This window comes from Myodes glareolus, chromosome 15 (genome assembly GCF_982192425.1).
Source record: "Myodes glareolus chromosome 15, mMyoGla1.1, whole genome shotgun sequence".
NCBI classification, from domain to species: Eukaryota; Metazoa; Chordata; class Mammalia; order Rodentia; family Cricetidae; genus Myodes; species Myodes glareolus.
This window is the reverse complement of record NC_142040.1, coordinates 41,110,482-41,123,862: the sequence shown is the minus strand read 5'-3', so window position 1 is coordinate 41,123,862 and position 13,381 is coordinate 41,110,482. Positions and strand designations below refer to the sequence as shown.

Below are 13,381 nucleotides of genomic sequence, written 5' to 3'. Positions count from 1 at the left end.
TGTAAATCTGTAACTATATTGAGAGGTTCTTTAAAATCCCTAAAAACTAAAAACTGAACATTTACATCCTGAAGAGGCCAATTTGGATGCCAAGATTCTGCCAAAATTATTGTTATATCCATACCTGTGTCTATCAGACCTTCAATGACAACATCATGTATTCATATTTTAAATTTTGGTCTTTGTTCATTTATAGAAGTCTTCCAAAATACTCATTTTATGAGTTCTCCTAATTTTCTTGTTCTCTCTTCTATAGCTGTTCTATTATCCAAAGCAGTGTTTTCTTGCAATATGCATTAGGTTCTTTAATTGCTCTGGGAAGGAGTTTCCTCTATGATGTCAGGAAATTACTGAACTGGATTTGGCATAGGGGCCTGCAAGTGGCCCTACACAGAGTTTTCTGACAGCAGAGGATTACCTTGAATATCACTTGTTTACCTACATTCATCAGTCCAATGCCTGCCTTTGCCACACCCCCTGGAAAATCAAGAAGGGAGGGGCATTCTGAGTGGATTATTCTTAGGACATTGTTTCTAGGAATACCGTGTCTACAGTCCCTTTTTTTTTAATATTTATTTATTTATTATGTATACAATATTCTGTCTGCGTGTATGCCTGAAGGCCAGAAGAGGGCCCCAGACCTCATTATAAATGGTTGTGAGCCACCATGTGGTTGCTGGGAATTGAACTCAGGACCTTTGGAAGAGCAGGCAATGCTCTTAACTGCTGAGCCATCTCTCCAGCCCCCTACAGTCAGTCCCTTTTAAGATGATCTTATTTGCCACAATTATAACATTTAACATTTCGATGTTTTCTTTAACCTCTGGAAATGACCTGTCCCATCCATGCATCATCATGGTCAAGAAATTCAATATTAATTGTATCTCAGATCCATTCCTCCACAGGTGCTGACCTTGCCTTTAATGGCCTAGTTATCCCTTTGCTAGAGAATTGGCATTTTCAAAAGCCAGAAATTCAATTATTATTTGTGTAGCTTCTGAATTTGGTATCATTCTGTTTACCGCTGAAGTCAATCTTTGCAAGAAATTCCTAAAGGCTTCCTTTGGGCCCTGTATGTTGGAGCCCATGTGGCTCCAACACAAATATCTGTTTTTCCTAACTGGACTGGTATGGAGGCGCAAGGGATAACCAGACATAACTTACACCATTATTACGGAAAAGGTCATCTCAGGCGTCTTCCTCCTGAAGATCTCTCCTGAGGATCTCTCCTCAAGATGTCTGTGTTTATTCTCCAAACATCTTTTATACCAATACATAAACTGGGCAGGAAAATACATCATCATACTATCTCCTAGGTATTTTCAAACTGTCTAGCATATTATCATACAGGCACCCAAACCCCTCCATTATAATGGTTTTTCCCATTTATTAATGTGGTGGAAAACTCTTTTAACTAATCCCTCCCTTTATGAATTCCCAGTTGTCTTACCACATCTCCTGACAATGTTGATGAAGATGTGAGGCTGATTGCTGCTGTGTAGAACATAAAAGCCTGACAGGATTTCAAGGCAACTGCCTACTTTGTCAGTAGCCTGAGAAGGGGGTTCAGGGAGAGTCTGCCACCCATGGTGAAGAGAAAGAGAAAGACCTGACTCTCTGAAAAAACGCACAGGAGGTTGTTCGGATAAAGCAGGTTTGGTGGTGGTGGTGGTGGTGGTGGTGGTGGTTGTGCGCTGCCTGAAGGCAGAACCAGCTAGGCTAGGGCAGGTGAGTCCTGTGGCATTTTAGCCAAGGTGCTTCTGGAGTTTGAGTGGCAGCTGGAGAGGTTTTAGCAAGAAAATCCCACACTCGCTGAGAGGCTGGGGATAAAAGAAAAGAAAGCCTAGCCATGTAAAACCTTAGCTTGTGTGGTGGCCAAAAAGCCACAGACAAATGACTTTTTTTTGTGTGTGTGAATTCATGCCCCAAATGTTGGGCTCCAAATGTAGCACAAGTAATAAAAACCTTGAGACAGATATTGGGTTCAACCTGAAGATCAGAGAAGCAAAGCAGCCAAGCCACTAGAGAGCTGTTACCTCTATGAAATCTTCAGACTTAAAGAGAGCAAGTACCTGTCTCATTCTACCTTATATTCATCTCTAGTGCTGGGATTAAAAGTGTGCACCACCACTGCCCGACCTCTATGACTAACTAATGTGGCTACTGGGATTAAAGTTGGCTTGTATGGCTGACTAGTCTGGTTGCTTTGCACTGATCTTCAGACAAGATTTATTTATTAAAACACAAATAATATACCCCTATGAGGTCAAAGAACAACTTGAGTAACTTCTCTCCCTCTACCATTTGTATTCTAGGGATCATACTCAGGTACTTAGGTCAACATGCTTGGTGACAAGCACCTTTGCCTCTCTGCCATCTTGCCAGTCTATCATCTAAGGTTTTAAGAATAATCTTGGATAAATCAAATTCTACAGAACATTATTTCTTTTTATATAAAACTACTGGAGAGATTAATCAACCCATTTAAAGACATTTTTACATCCAGTTGTTGGTGGATCACGCCTTTAATTTCAGCACTTGGGAGGCAGAGGCAGGCAGATCTCTGTGAGTTCGAGGCCAGCCTGGTCTACAAGAGCTAGTTTCCAGGACAGGCTACAAAGCTATAGAGAAACCCTGGAAAGAAGAAGGGGGGCAAAAAGACACTTTTATATTCTCATGGTTATAAACATTAATCCGAAGTAACACTGTTTTATTTGATTGGCAAATATGTGTAACTTGATAAAGAACACATTCAAATAGAATGAAAGTCTTTGCTTACCAGTTTTGGAGGTCTGCATGAGACACCCAGCAGATTCCCCAGTCAGTGATCAGCACACATCTCCACCACAGAAACTACCTACCCTTCAGCCGTACACTCAAGCACAAGAGAATACCCCTTACTCTACTTTATAGTTTTAATTTTGCCATTAATTTTGTGACTTGTTTTTATAGTCTGGCCATTTGATGATCCCAATAAACAAATGAACAGTTTGTAATCTATTCTATTCTATTGAGTAAAAAATCAAGAGACTCTGGCTAGGTAATCTTTGCTGTTTTGAGTACAAATAAATTAAGAATTTGGAGTTTCTGAAAAGAAAATAGCTCTTTGATAGGAACTAACAAAGCTTTACAATTGGGTGCTTATTATCCTGTCTGGAATTTTAGAACTGAGACCAAAAATGCTATATGACTAGCTCCACCAGCATCTCTCTAATTCAGAGAAGCCTTTCTTTCCTTCTCCTGTGTGCAGTGTTAATGAGAGAACTGCACCATATCCTGATGAGAAAGTATTCACAATGGTGTAAAAAACAGAATTTATAGGTCAGAGCCAAATTACAGGTTTTGGAGTATCTCTCACCTCGTTAATAATGATTGCTTGTCTACCTGGGTCTGACATAGCATCTTGTGACTACCAGATAAACAGACAACAGTGAGCATCTGAGGCCTACTGGACCTGAGGAGAGCCCTCTGTGTTAGCCTGCCTCCTGAATGTTCCCCACAGATGTATTTAAAGGTGATTCGATCAAAAACTTTGTTCCCTTACTGTAAACTTCACAGTTAGCAAACTGGAACATGAATTTTCAGTAGACTTAATTTGTATTCCCTTTCCTTGGTCACTCATATTTGGCTTGTAAATGAAATGAACACATACATTAAAGAATTTGTTTTATTCATGAGATACAAAGAAGCCTAGCAGATGTTACAGACAACTCAAAAAAGCAAGTCAAGACTGTAAACAGGGCACAGTAACGACACTATCAAAATGGCAACTCCATGGTCAGGAGAAAGTTTTTTTATTGTGACTAAGGGAGAAAGAATATCCAAAGGCATCTAGAAGAGTCCAGCACAGAGAAAGAAGAAAAAGAAGCAGACTGGACATGTCCAGGGCGATCTGCGAGAGAAGAGTAGCAGAGAATAGCAAGAGAGAATAATAGGGGCAGGGAGAAACGTTATTATAAAGAGAGTGGGAAGTAAGTTGTAGTCTGCGACAGCCTGCGAGTTAGCAAAGGGGAGGAGTAGAGGACATGAGAAGGGCCAAGAGAACAACACAGGCTTTGAGATGCATAACAAGTGTATGTGAATAGGGGTCTGAGGAGTCTAGAGGCTAGCATTGGCTTTGCTATGCACCATACATTCATGTCAATAGAAAGCCACAGGAAGGGGTGATAGGGAAGTGGCTCTTCCTGACATAGGTTCCTGGGGAGTGCTGAAAGTGTCCAATTGCAATCCTCCTGTATTCTTGTTTGAGCTGACTGTCATTTTGGACGAAGTTGATGGATTTGCCCTTTTGGGGTCCTTTTTGTTTTTGTTTTTTATTGTTGTTTTTGGTTTTAAGACCTAACAAAGGCAACATGAATTTAAATGAAGTAAAGAAATGTTGAGATAAATTTCAAATAGATATAAAATTGGTATTTCTAGAACAAGGTCAGTGAGTAAAAGTCAGTAGATGGGAGATAGGACAGAATTTATGTGCCTGTCAATGGTAGCCATTCACTTTACTGGTGATAATCACATTCTCTGATACTGAACAGTTGTTCTAAGAAAATAGAGATGAGTTCCTCCAAGCCTCTGATGAACTGCTTTCATCAGTTGACCAACACTAGTCTGTTGTATGTATCGACTAGAGATACTTTACACTGACCTTGTAAACAGCAACATGTGAACTCATACCTGAACAGAGGTTATCCATCCAATTCCCATCTTGTCACATCATAATCTTCTAGCACCATACCTAGGAACTATTGTAGTCAGTGAAATGTGGCTCTAAATAGACACTGAAGAAGACACTTGAGTGTCCAAGGGCTGAACCAAGAAGGCAGCAAAAGTACTTTGCTTGAGCTTGGCCCGGAGGCCATGTAAAGCCGTTTCCCTTCAGCTATGTGCACACCATAACTGACCGCAGAAGGATGAGTGTATTGAGCTGGGGGCTACAGATGAGTTTTTATGAGTAAGTCAATTAACGAGTGAGTATTATTTGTACCAAGAGCCTACAGAAGATTTTTTCCTACTTAGCTCTTTCTTCCTAATCCCTGGTTGGGAGATTTCAGGGGGCTGAGAAAGGCAATGAGGGTAGATGAAAATAAGGGAGAAGGGTTAGTCCTAGCCACCCCCCAACTCTGGAATCATTTGTTTTATGGTAGGATTCTCTGCGGTGGTTTGGTGACATTCCTAGTATATAACAAGTTAAGCAGGATTCTGGTAATGCCTATAAATAGCTCATGTCCCTTACTAATTCAGAATTTCTGGTCATCATTTTTAGATATTTGCATATTTCGTCTCAAAGAATTTTTTTTGAAAGGTGTTCTAAATTTCTATCAAGTTTTCAACTGTACTTTTGAAACACAAAAGTCACAGTTATGGTGGATCTCTTGGTTTGTTTTATAACAAATTCTGAATAGGTGTTTCCAGTTACTGATTTGGAAATACTAATCTGTATGACAGTGTTTTATTGAAAAATACATTTAGCGAGACCATTGGCTATTGCATCAGAGGGTGGTGGTATTTGAAAGGTATGACAGTTCTAGCGGGTATAGGTTGTTTGTTACTCTAATGAATCGGGTGCTGTGTGTGCCTTTATTTGCTTTCTGACAGCATATGGCCTTTCACAGGAAGGGTTGTTCCACCCCTTTATCCACAACCTTAGTCACTTCCATAGTGTTTCCTAAAAGATTTTCTAAGATACTTAGAATCATTTCAAAGTGGGATTTTTGAAGTGAAATTCCTGGGTAGTTGTCTTTCTACCTTTCCTCACCTCAAACGCTAGGTGTCTGCTTAGCCTTCCACTAGGTGTGATATACCAGACTAGAGTCCAGGAAAACAGCTTGAAGCCTTAAATATTTACCCTTGTGCCTCCTGTAGTGTCTGACTGGTTTGTTCGGATCTCTCAAGGTATAGCAGTATCTTCCAGTTGTGTGTCACATCATATGGTGTTTGCTTGTTTCGGCAAAAATTATTAAACTGTTCGCTTCCATCCTAATTAATGTCAGGTTTGTGGTTGTGTTCTCAAAGGTTCTAGAAGAACCTTTTGCAGGACTGGAATTGGGGTTTCTACAGTAAAATTTATCATAAACAGTAAAAGAACAAATGAATGTTTCTCTGTATTTTTTTTTATTACTGAGCCATAAATGAAATGGTTCTGTAAATCAAAATGAATGGATTTTTCTTTATCTCATATGTAAGTCATAACTATTGTGGTCTGGTTTGTTTTCAAGGGCATGTGTGCGTGCATGCATGGTATATATGTGCGTGTGTGAAAAGATTGCACCAATCATTGCGTCGGAAATAGAACAATCCAGACACAGTGTAGATCTATAAAATACGATGGCCTGCTTTTAGAAAAAAAAAATTGTTATTGGACGTTAAAGATCACATTTTAAGTTTCCTAAGCATTTGCCAGATGTACTTCTCTTATACTATAGCTTAGAGTCCAAAATATTTTTGTGAAAGCATTCTAGTGTGTGAAACAGCAGTCAGCTTCTCATCATGTAGGTGCTGGTGGGTGGATTTGTGGCTAATCTGTGCCATATGGTTACTCTCTTCAGTGGGAAGTGATGGCAGTCCCAGGAGCTTTACTCCATCCCTGGGCAGCTGCCTTGGACTCAGTTGCTTTGATCTTCTTGTAGCACAGCTGGAAAAAGCAGGGCCTGGTTTTGAGTGACCTAATAAGACAACATATGGGACCATTGTCGTAGACTGCACCTTCATTTTATATAGGCATTCTTCAGACAATGTACTGTTTCATCTAAAATACAAGTTTGAAGTATTTGTTTTTGTTTTTTTAAAAGAACTTAAAGTTGAAAAAATGGAAATTTGGATATTGTGAATATTTGACTGAATCTGTGTTCTGTTTCATATAAAATTCTTCCTTTGTAGCAGCAAATTTCAGATGAGAAGTAAAAATAAAGGGTGTGTATAATTCCTGTAGCTTGGCCATTGCTAAGTACAGGTTCAGTGTCTTCTCAAGTGTTGTTCTTGGAGCTCCCTCTTACTAGTGTCCCAGAACAGAGCAGAAATGCCTGCTAGAGAATGAAAATCTAAGGTTCCATGGTCTTCCTTTACTTCGCTGACTGCTGTCAGCCTGCCCCATAACCCCATTGCTTTCCATCTGACAAATGCAGTCGCCTTTTCAGCATTAGAACAAAGCTGTTTTCCACAAAAAAACATAAGGGGAGACAGTTGTCCCTATATAGCCTAACGGTCATGTGACGGGGGATGCAGTCATAGAGATCAGACGCAGACCACAGGTCTCTTCTGAACTGTGTCACCATTGATAACTATAAATGAAACTAAACCTATAACCATAAAGGAAAAGCTAAACGTGCGTCCAACTTTTCTACTCTTCTCTCATGGCTCTGGCCCTGACAGCATTCTGAAAGTCCGTAACCAGACAGGTAAGAAGTAGTAGGGCTGTGCCCAGGCTCTGATGTAAGGTACTCAGTGGACTTTGTCCATACATTCCCACTTCTTCATTTCCTGTTAGGACACCATTCTTAAACTGGAAAGTCTGGCTTGCCAGTCAGTAGGCGGTGATAAAGCATGTTTCTTACCCATCGTTTGGCATTAAATAAATAAATGGATAAATAAATAGATCATAGAATTTCTGAGTAACCTAACCAATGACTGCCATAACAAGATATAGACTCAACATTAGAAAACTTCTTGGTTCTTCCTCCATAGTTGGAACAAGGTGGAGTGAGCATGGTGGGCACATAGACTTCATTTTCAGGAATCCTTAAAAGTCTTGTAAAAATACTTCTTAAATGAAACAAAAGTATACAATTAGGTTGAAAGGGAGTGAGTAAAGCAAAACCGGTAACTACTATATATATGTGTATATATTTATATTTTATTTATTTTATGTGTCTGAATGCTCTATTTTATGTGTATGCATGCTCTATCTGCATGTACGCCCTTATTCCAGAGTAGGGTATCAGATCCCACTGTGGATGGTTGTGAGCCACCATACAGTTGCTAGGAATCAAACTCAGGACCTCTGGAAGAGCAGCCAGTGCTCTTAACCACTGAACCATCTCTCCAGCCCTACCAGATATATTTTTAAAATTCAGTTTTACATGTGAGGTGGACAGTGTATGGCTTTAAATTCAACCTATTTTTCCATGTGCTTTTATTTTGTAAATAGGTATATTTAGTCTGGATATAAATAAGCCATAACCAATTACATATGATTATTTATTTATTTATTTATTTATTTATTTATTTATTTATTTATTTATTTATTTATTTATTTATTTATTTGAAGACAGGGTTTCTCTTTGTAACCCTGGCTATCCTGGAACTAGCTCTGTAGACCAGGCAGGCCTTGAACTCACAGAGATCTGCCTCCCCAGTGCTGGGATTAAAGGTGTGCACCACCACCACCCAGTATATATAATTATATTATATGTATAATTTATTATGTATAATGCCTCTTCCATAAGCCAAGTAACTTACAAACTCAAACATAGACCTCGGTCTACTAGTTGTGCTCTCGCCTCAGGGCCTAAGTAGCTACTTTTCCTTACCTGAAACCCTCCTCAGAGATGACTACCTGGTGCACTCCCAGTCCTCCTCCAGGTCTTAATGTTACCTTCTCCAGGAAGGAAGGAGGGCTTGCCGTTCTAGAAGTCATTAGAGTTGGCATGTAGTTTCATCCAGGTAGTGCCTGTTTCAGCACCTTGATTACTATGCATTTGTTTATTAATTTTTCCTCCCTAAGAAGAACAATCCAAGCTTTAAGAAGCTTAGGGTTTTTTGTTTTGTTCTATTCCTTTGTTTATCTTCAGTCTCTAAAAATAGTCCTTCACATATAATAAGCTATCAGTAATTTAAACAAATAGAAAATGTTCAGTAAATATGTGTTGTATTTGCTTCATTAAATTCTATTTTGCACTTATCAGCATTTGACGATTGGTGTGGAAAGCGCCTTACAAGTTTGCAGTCTTTGAATGATTATGCTTGGACTACCACATTAACTTACCTATCAATACTTAATAACTAGGTTGTTGCTAATTATGTCCAGTTCCTCACACAGACAGATATAATTGACTCAGTATAATGGAAATTTATTTACATGACTACTTTAAGTAGATATATTTCTCATGGCAACCTTATAAAGTATATACTATCCTAATGTCTTTTAATAAATGTTTTGAAGTGAAAGTAGCCATCTAATGTACTTTATTTTATGAGATCAGCTTCTCTTAAACTGTAGTGTTGTTTTCTTAACAAATAGGGAAGTAATGAAGACATTTACTCTGAGAGTAATGTTGAGCAGATGAATTAAATAGGTACTTTTATGTTTTTTTCTTAACTGCTTTATTGTGATGAGCTCACATACATCACATAACTGAATTAAGGCAGCCATTCAAACGTTTGCCACATCCAAACTCTAGACATCTCAGGGACCTGATATACAGTGAAAAAGACTATTCTGAAGCCGTGGAGCTTCCCTCATAAACCCTTTTACTGCCAAATATATTGTATGCACTTACCCACCACCAAAAAAAGAAAAGGAAAAAACTGTGACAGAGTTGAGCTAGTCTATTGCCGAATTTGCCTTTCTGATTTCCAGTTTCCTTGTAGATATTGAGCTTTGTTTGAACTTTAAATACCAAGAATAGGAAGGTGGAGAATCAAGTAGTTTAACAGATTAAAGTATCATATTCGGTGCTACTGTTAGCCTTTCTTAGACAATTACAGTATCAAAAGATACTTTGAACTTCACAAGTCATGTTTTATGGCATAATTGATCATTGGCCTGAGCGTTACTCATGTACTATACCCATGAAGAGATATTAGAATTTGTACAATCAAGAAGTCACTTGTTTAGACTATCTAACATGCAGTTTGGACATTTTATACATGATAATCATGAAATAGGCTTCAAGATGAGTTATTTGAAAAAAGAGTCCAGAGAGAAAAGAATGTTGGGAAAGTGGATTTTATAAAGGAAAATAAAAGCTGTAAGAGTTGCTTAGCCTAAGGGAGCATAAAGATAACGGTTTGTTCAAGGAGGATTGTTGATTTGATTTTTCCCTTCTTTGGGGAGAACTAAATGGAACTCAAAACAGAGATAGTCTTACAAAGAAGTCCAGTTTCCAAAGTTATTAAACACATACACACACACAAAGGCTTCTGGAGAGAAGACACAAACTCAGAAAAGAACATTGTTGACCAAAGGCTCAGTTAGGTTTGTCTTAAAATCTTCTGAAATTGAGAGTTAAGTACAACTCTCAAGGCCCTACCAGATGTTCAGATCCAGCTGGATTTTAATCAGATCTCAAAATTTGTGTTGTTAGTCTATGATTTGAACTAATCATTTAACCATTAAACAAATATTGAAATTCAGTTTTTACTTTTGTTAATAAGGGGACAAAACTTGATCCTCTTCCAGGGTTGGGGAGATCTCTTTTTTTGATGTGACTGTCATAAAGACACTAGGTCTTAGAGCAGTGAGGCGATTATTATTATATTATTGAATGGTTTTTGTAGTGGTTAAATTTGTCACATATTAAGCCATTATAGAAATCTAATTCTATATATTGCATAGCCGTTGAAAATTAAGTAAGAAATTTTAAGTATGGAGAAATTTAAATCATAGGTTACACCTTTACTTTGAAATATGACAACCCATCTTCAGGCAGTGTTTGGACTCCTGTGTAAAGGATTGAGAGGAAACAAATTACTAAATATATTTCAGATGTGTTGATATTTATTCCTGTTCATAAATGAACATGAAATTATAAAAGTAAGTCTTTTTGCTGTGTTTTTAAAGCATCCTCATTAATTCTATTCCTGTGGGTGTGTTTTGGTTTTGTTTGTTTTTCCTTCTAGGATGGAGCTATGATGTGGAAGAGAAGAAGGTTCCAAAACCCAAGTCCAAGTCTTACGGTGCAAACTTTTCTTGGAACAAAAGAACAAGAGTGTCTACAAAATAGGTTGGCACTGGCTTCATTTCTGCTTGACTGTGAATAAAGTCAGCTGTGCACTATTTATAGTCTGTGGATAATGCACCTCTTAATCTCCTAATAAATGTGACCTTTAAAGCGCAGGTACACTTGGCAGTTTCTATTTTAAGTGTTTTTGATGTCGCACAGTGAACACATTAGAATTTCCTGCATAGAGAGATTTGAGGTGTTCATCCCTCTAGGAAATCATAGCACTTAGAATCTACTAAATTAAATGCCTGGAAACAACTGCCACCTAGGTGTTTTCTGGTTGCTTTTTATAGCCACTCCCAAATCAATTGTGTATAAACTCCAAGCCATCATTACTATACTGTCTGAGAGACTCTTTTGCTATGGGTAGAGGAGTACATGATTATCCTTCAATCTGATCACCCTCAACTTAATTCCCTTATAACAAACATTCTACTTTTCAGTTAGAGCTTTGTATTTTTTCAGTGCTAATAAAAGTGGATTTGTCCATACTACATTCTGCCTTATGATATCCGGTGGTTGTGAGTACTTCCAGTGGAGATTTTTTTTTGTTCTTAGGAAATGAATATTCAAAACAAAATAAAACCAATAGTTTTGGGGACCTTTGGTGTTTTTAAAATGTAAGTAAATACATTTTGTTAGTTTCAGCAGTGTAGCCTAAATGATTACCCATGAAGCCATGCTCTTGTCATGCTCAAAAAAATACCGTGGCTACTAACCCTCATAATCACTGTATCAGGAAGGCACTTAATGTTTCCCGTTTTGCAAAGAAGAGACACAAATCAAGACTAGAGGATTAAATAGTGGGCTCAGGGTAACAGTGATTCCAGAGACTGAAGATGACGCTGGACCTGCCTGCTTCAAAACCGTGCGTCATGTGGCTTTCAGTAGCTACTGAAAAATGGACGTTAGTAGTAGCATGCTGTGTCTTTAGACTGTGAGTGTGTTTTTCAGGGTGTAAGTTCACACTTTCTTCATTATTCCAATAAACATTTGTAACATGTCACTCTAGCTCAACAAAGTGAATCAGTTTTGTTTTGGGAAGCATATTGACAATCCTTTAAAATCATGTGAATACATACTCCATTTCATTCTAAAAATATCCCTTTAATTAAACAGTCAAGGAATAGACACAGATTCTCTCTGCAAAATTGTTTCTAAAACTAGTAAGTTGAAACAGTTTAAATGTCTAGTTAAAGAAGTTGAGGTGAGTGGAGAACTAAGGAACTACTGAAATGAACAAGATGTATCTGGGCTTCAGAGATGGTTCAGCAGATAAAAGTGTCTGTTGCCAAGCCTGGTGACCTAAATTCAGTTTGATCCTTGGGGCCCAGCAGGAAGAGAGGACCAACTTGTGCAAGTTTTTTTTTTGACCTTTACTAGCACTTGAACACACAAAGTAAGTGAAATGTTAAAATAAAACAAGACGTGTCTATATGAATTTTTAGAAGGGATGCCCAAGGTATATTTGTTGGAAAACCAAAATCTACCCACATTCCAGAACCAGGTACTCCCTAGCCTGCCTTCAGTGACCCAGCACAAGTGGCCATGACACAACCAACCAATCAAATGTGATACATTTTCACTGTCGCCATGAGTCATGTATTCCCCCTATGTGTGTGCTAAGCCCAAACCTTCATCACGGCCTGTTCGCTTTCTTCCATCCTCATTCAGGGGAAGCCCCCCAATAAATCTCTTTAGTGAGATCCTCTGCATGGTGTGACTTTGTGGTATTCCTTGGTCCTCTGCTGTTTTTCTTTTTTTAAAACAAACAAACAAAAACATTGGTGCCAAGACTTGGTAGAATATCCAAGTGCCTGTGCTCCCCTTTCGGGGACTAAGCTCCACTGGTACTCTCTCTCTTATCTCCAGTCCACCTGTACAGACCCAACTCTTGACTCACCTGATCACTGAGCACCCCATCCAACAGCAGCAATTGGTAAGTTTTCCATTTGGTTGGTGCAAACACTCTCCTGGATCCAAGGGAGTAACCATTGAGTGTCCCACACCTCTCTGGTATTCTTGGAGGCGGAGGTACTCCCAACCACAATCTTTAAGGCTACAATTGGCCTTCTTCACCATCCCCACCTCTGACTATTTCCCTTGGGTGAGGCTTCAATTCTTGGGCTTGGTTTTTGCCTTCTGGCTTTACTTGAAAGCCCTCGTACCAGGTACCCAGTCTCCTCAGTCTTTTAGCCCTGACCCCTGTTGAGTGTGTTGATGATTCATGCAATGGCTGTGTCTTCCGCAAAAAGTTCCCCTTCTCCTTCCCAGTGTCCTAGGGATGCCTTGGGCTACAGTCATAGGACCTTTCTCTCTTCCTCACCCATAGGAATGCTGTCATTTATGCTTTCTAGCTCCCCTTTGGGATGCCTCTGAGAGAACATCTGACCACTCCACCTAGTACCTACCTGCCTTAAGGGCCTCTAAACTTAGCTGTTTTT

At 38.8% G+C, this 13,381-nt stretch overlaps 1 protein-coding gene across 1 annotated transcript in view; it reads left to right on the top strand.

Moving 5' to 3' along the window:
- Window positions 1–11,050, top strand: part of Ndufs4 (NADH:ubiquinone oxidoreductase subunit S4) — a 115,685-nt gene extending 104,635 nt beyond the window's left edge. Inside the window, exon 5 of the mRNA XM_048443047.2 lies at window positions 10,834–11,050. Within this exon, the coding sequence (XP_048299004.1) occupies window positions 10,834–10,937 (104 nt within the window). The 3' untranslated portion in view covers window positions 10,938–11,050. The remainder of the gene's footprint in view (window positions 1–10,833) is intronic.
- The last annotated feature ends 2,331 nt before the right edge of the window (window positions 11,051–13,381 follow it).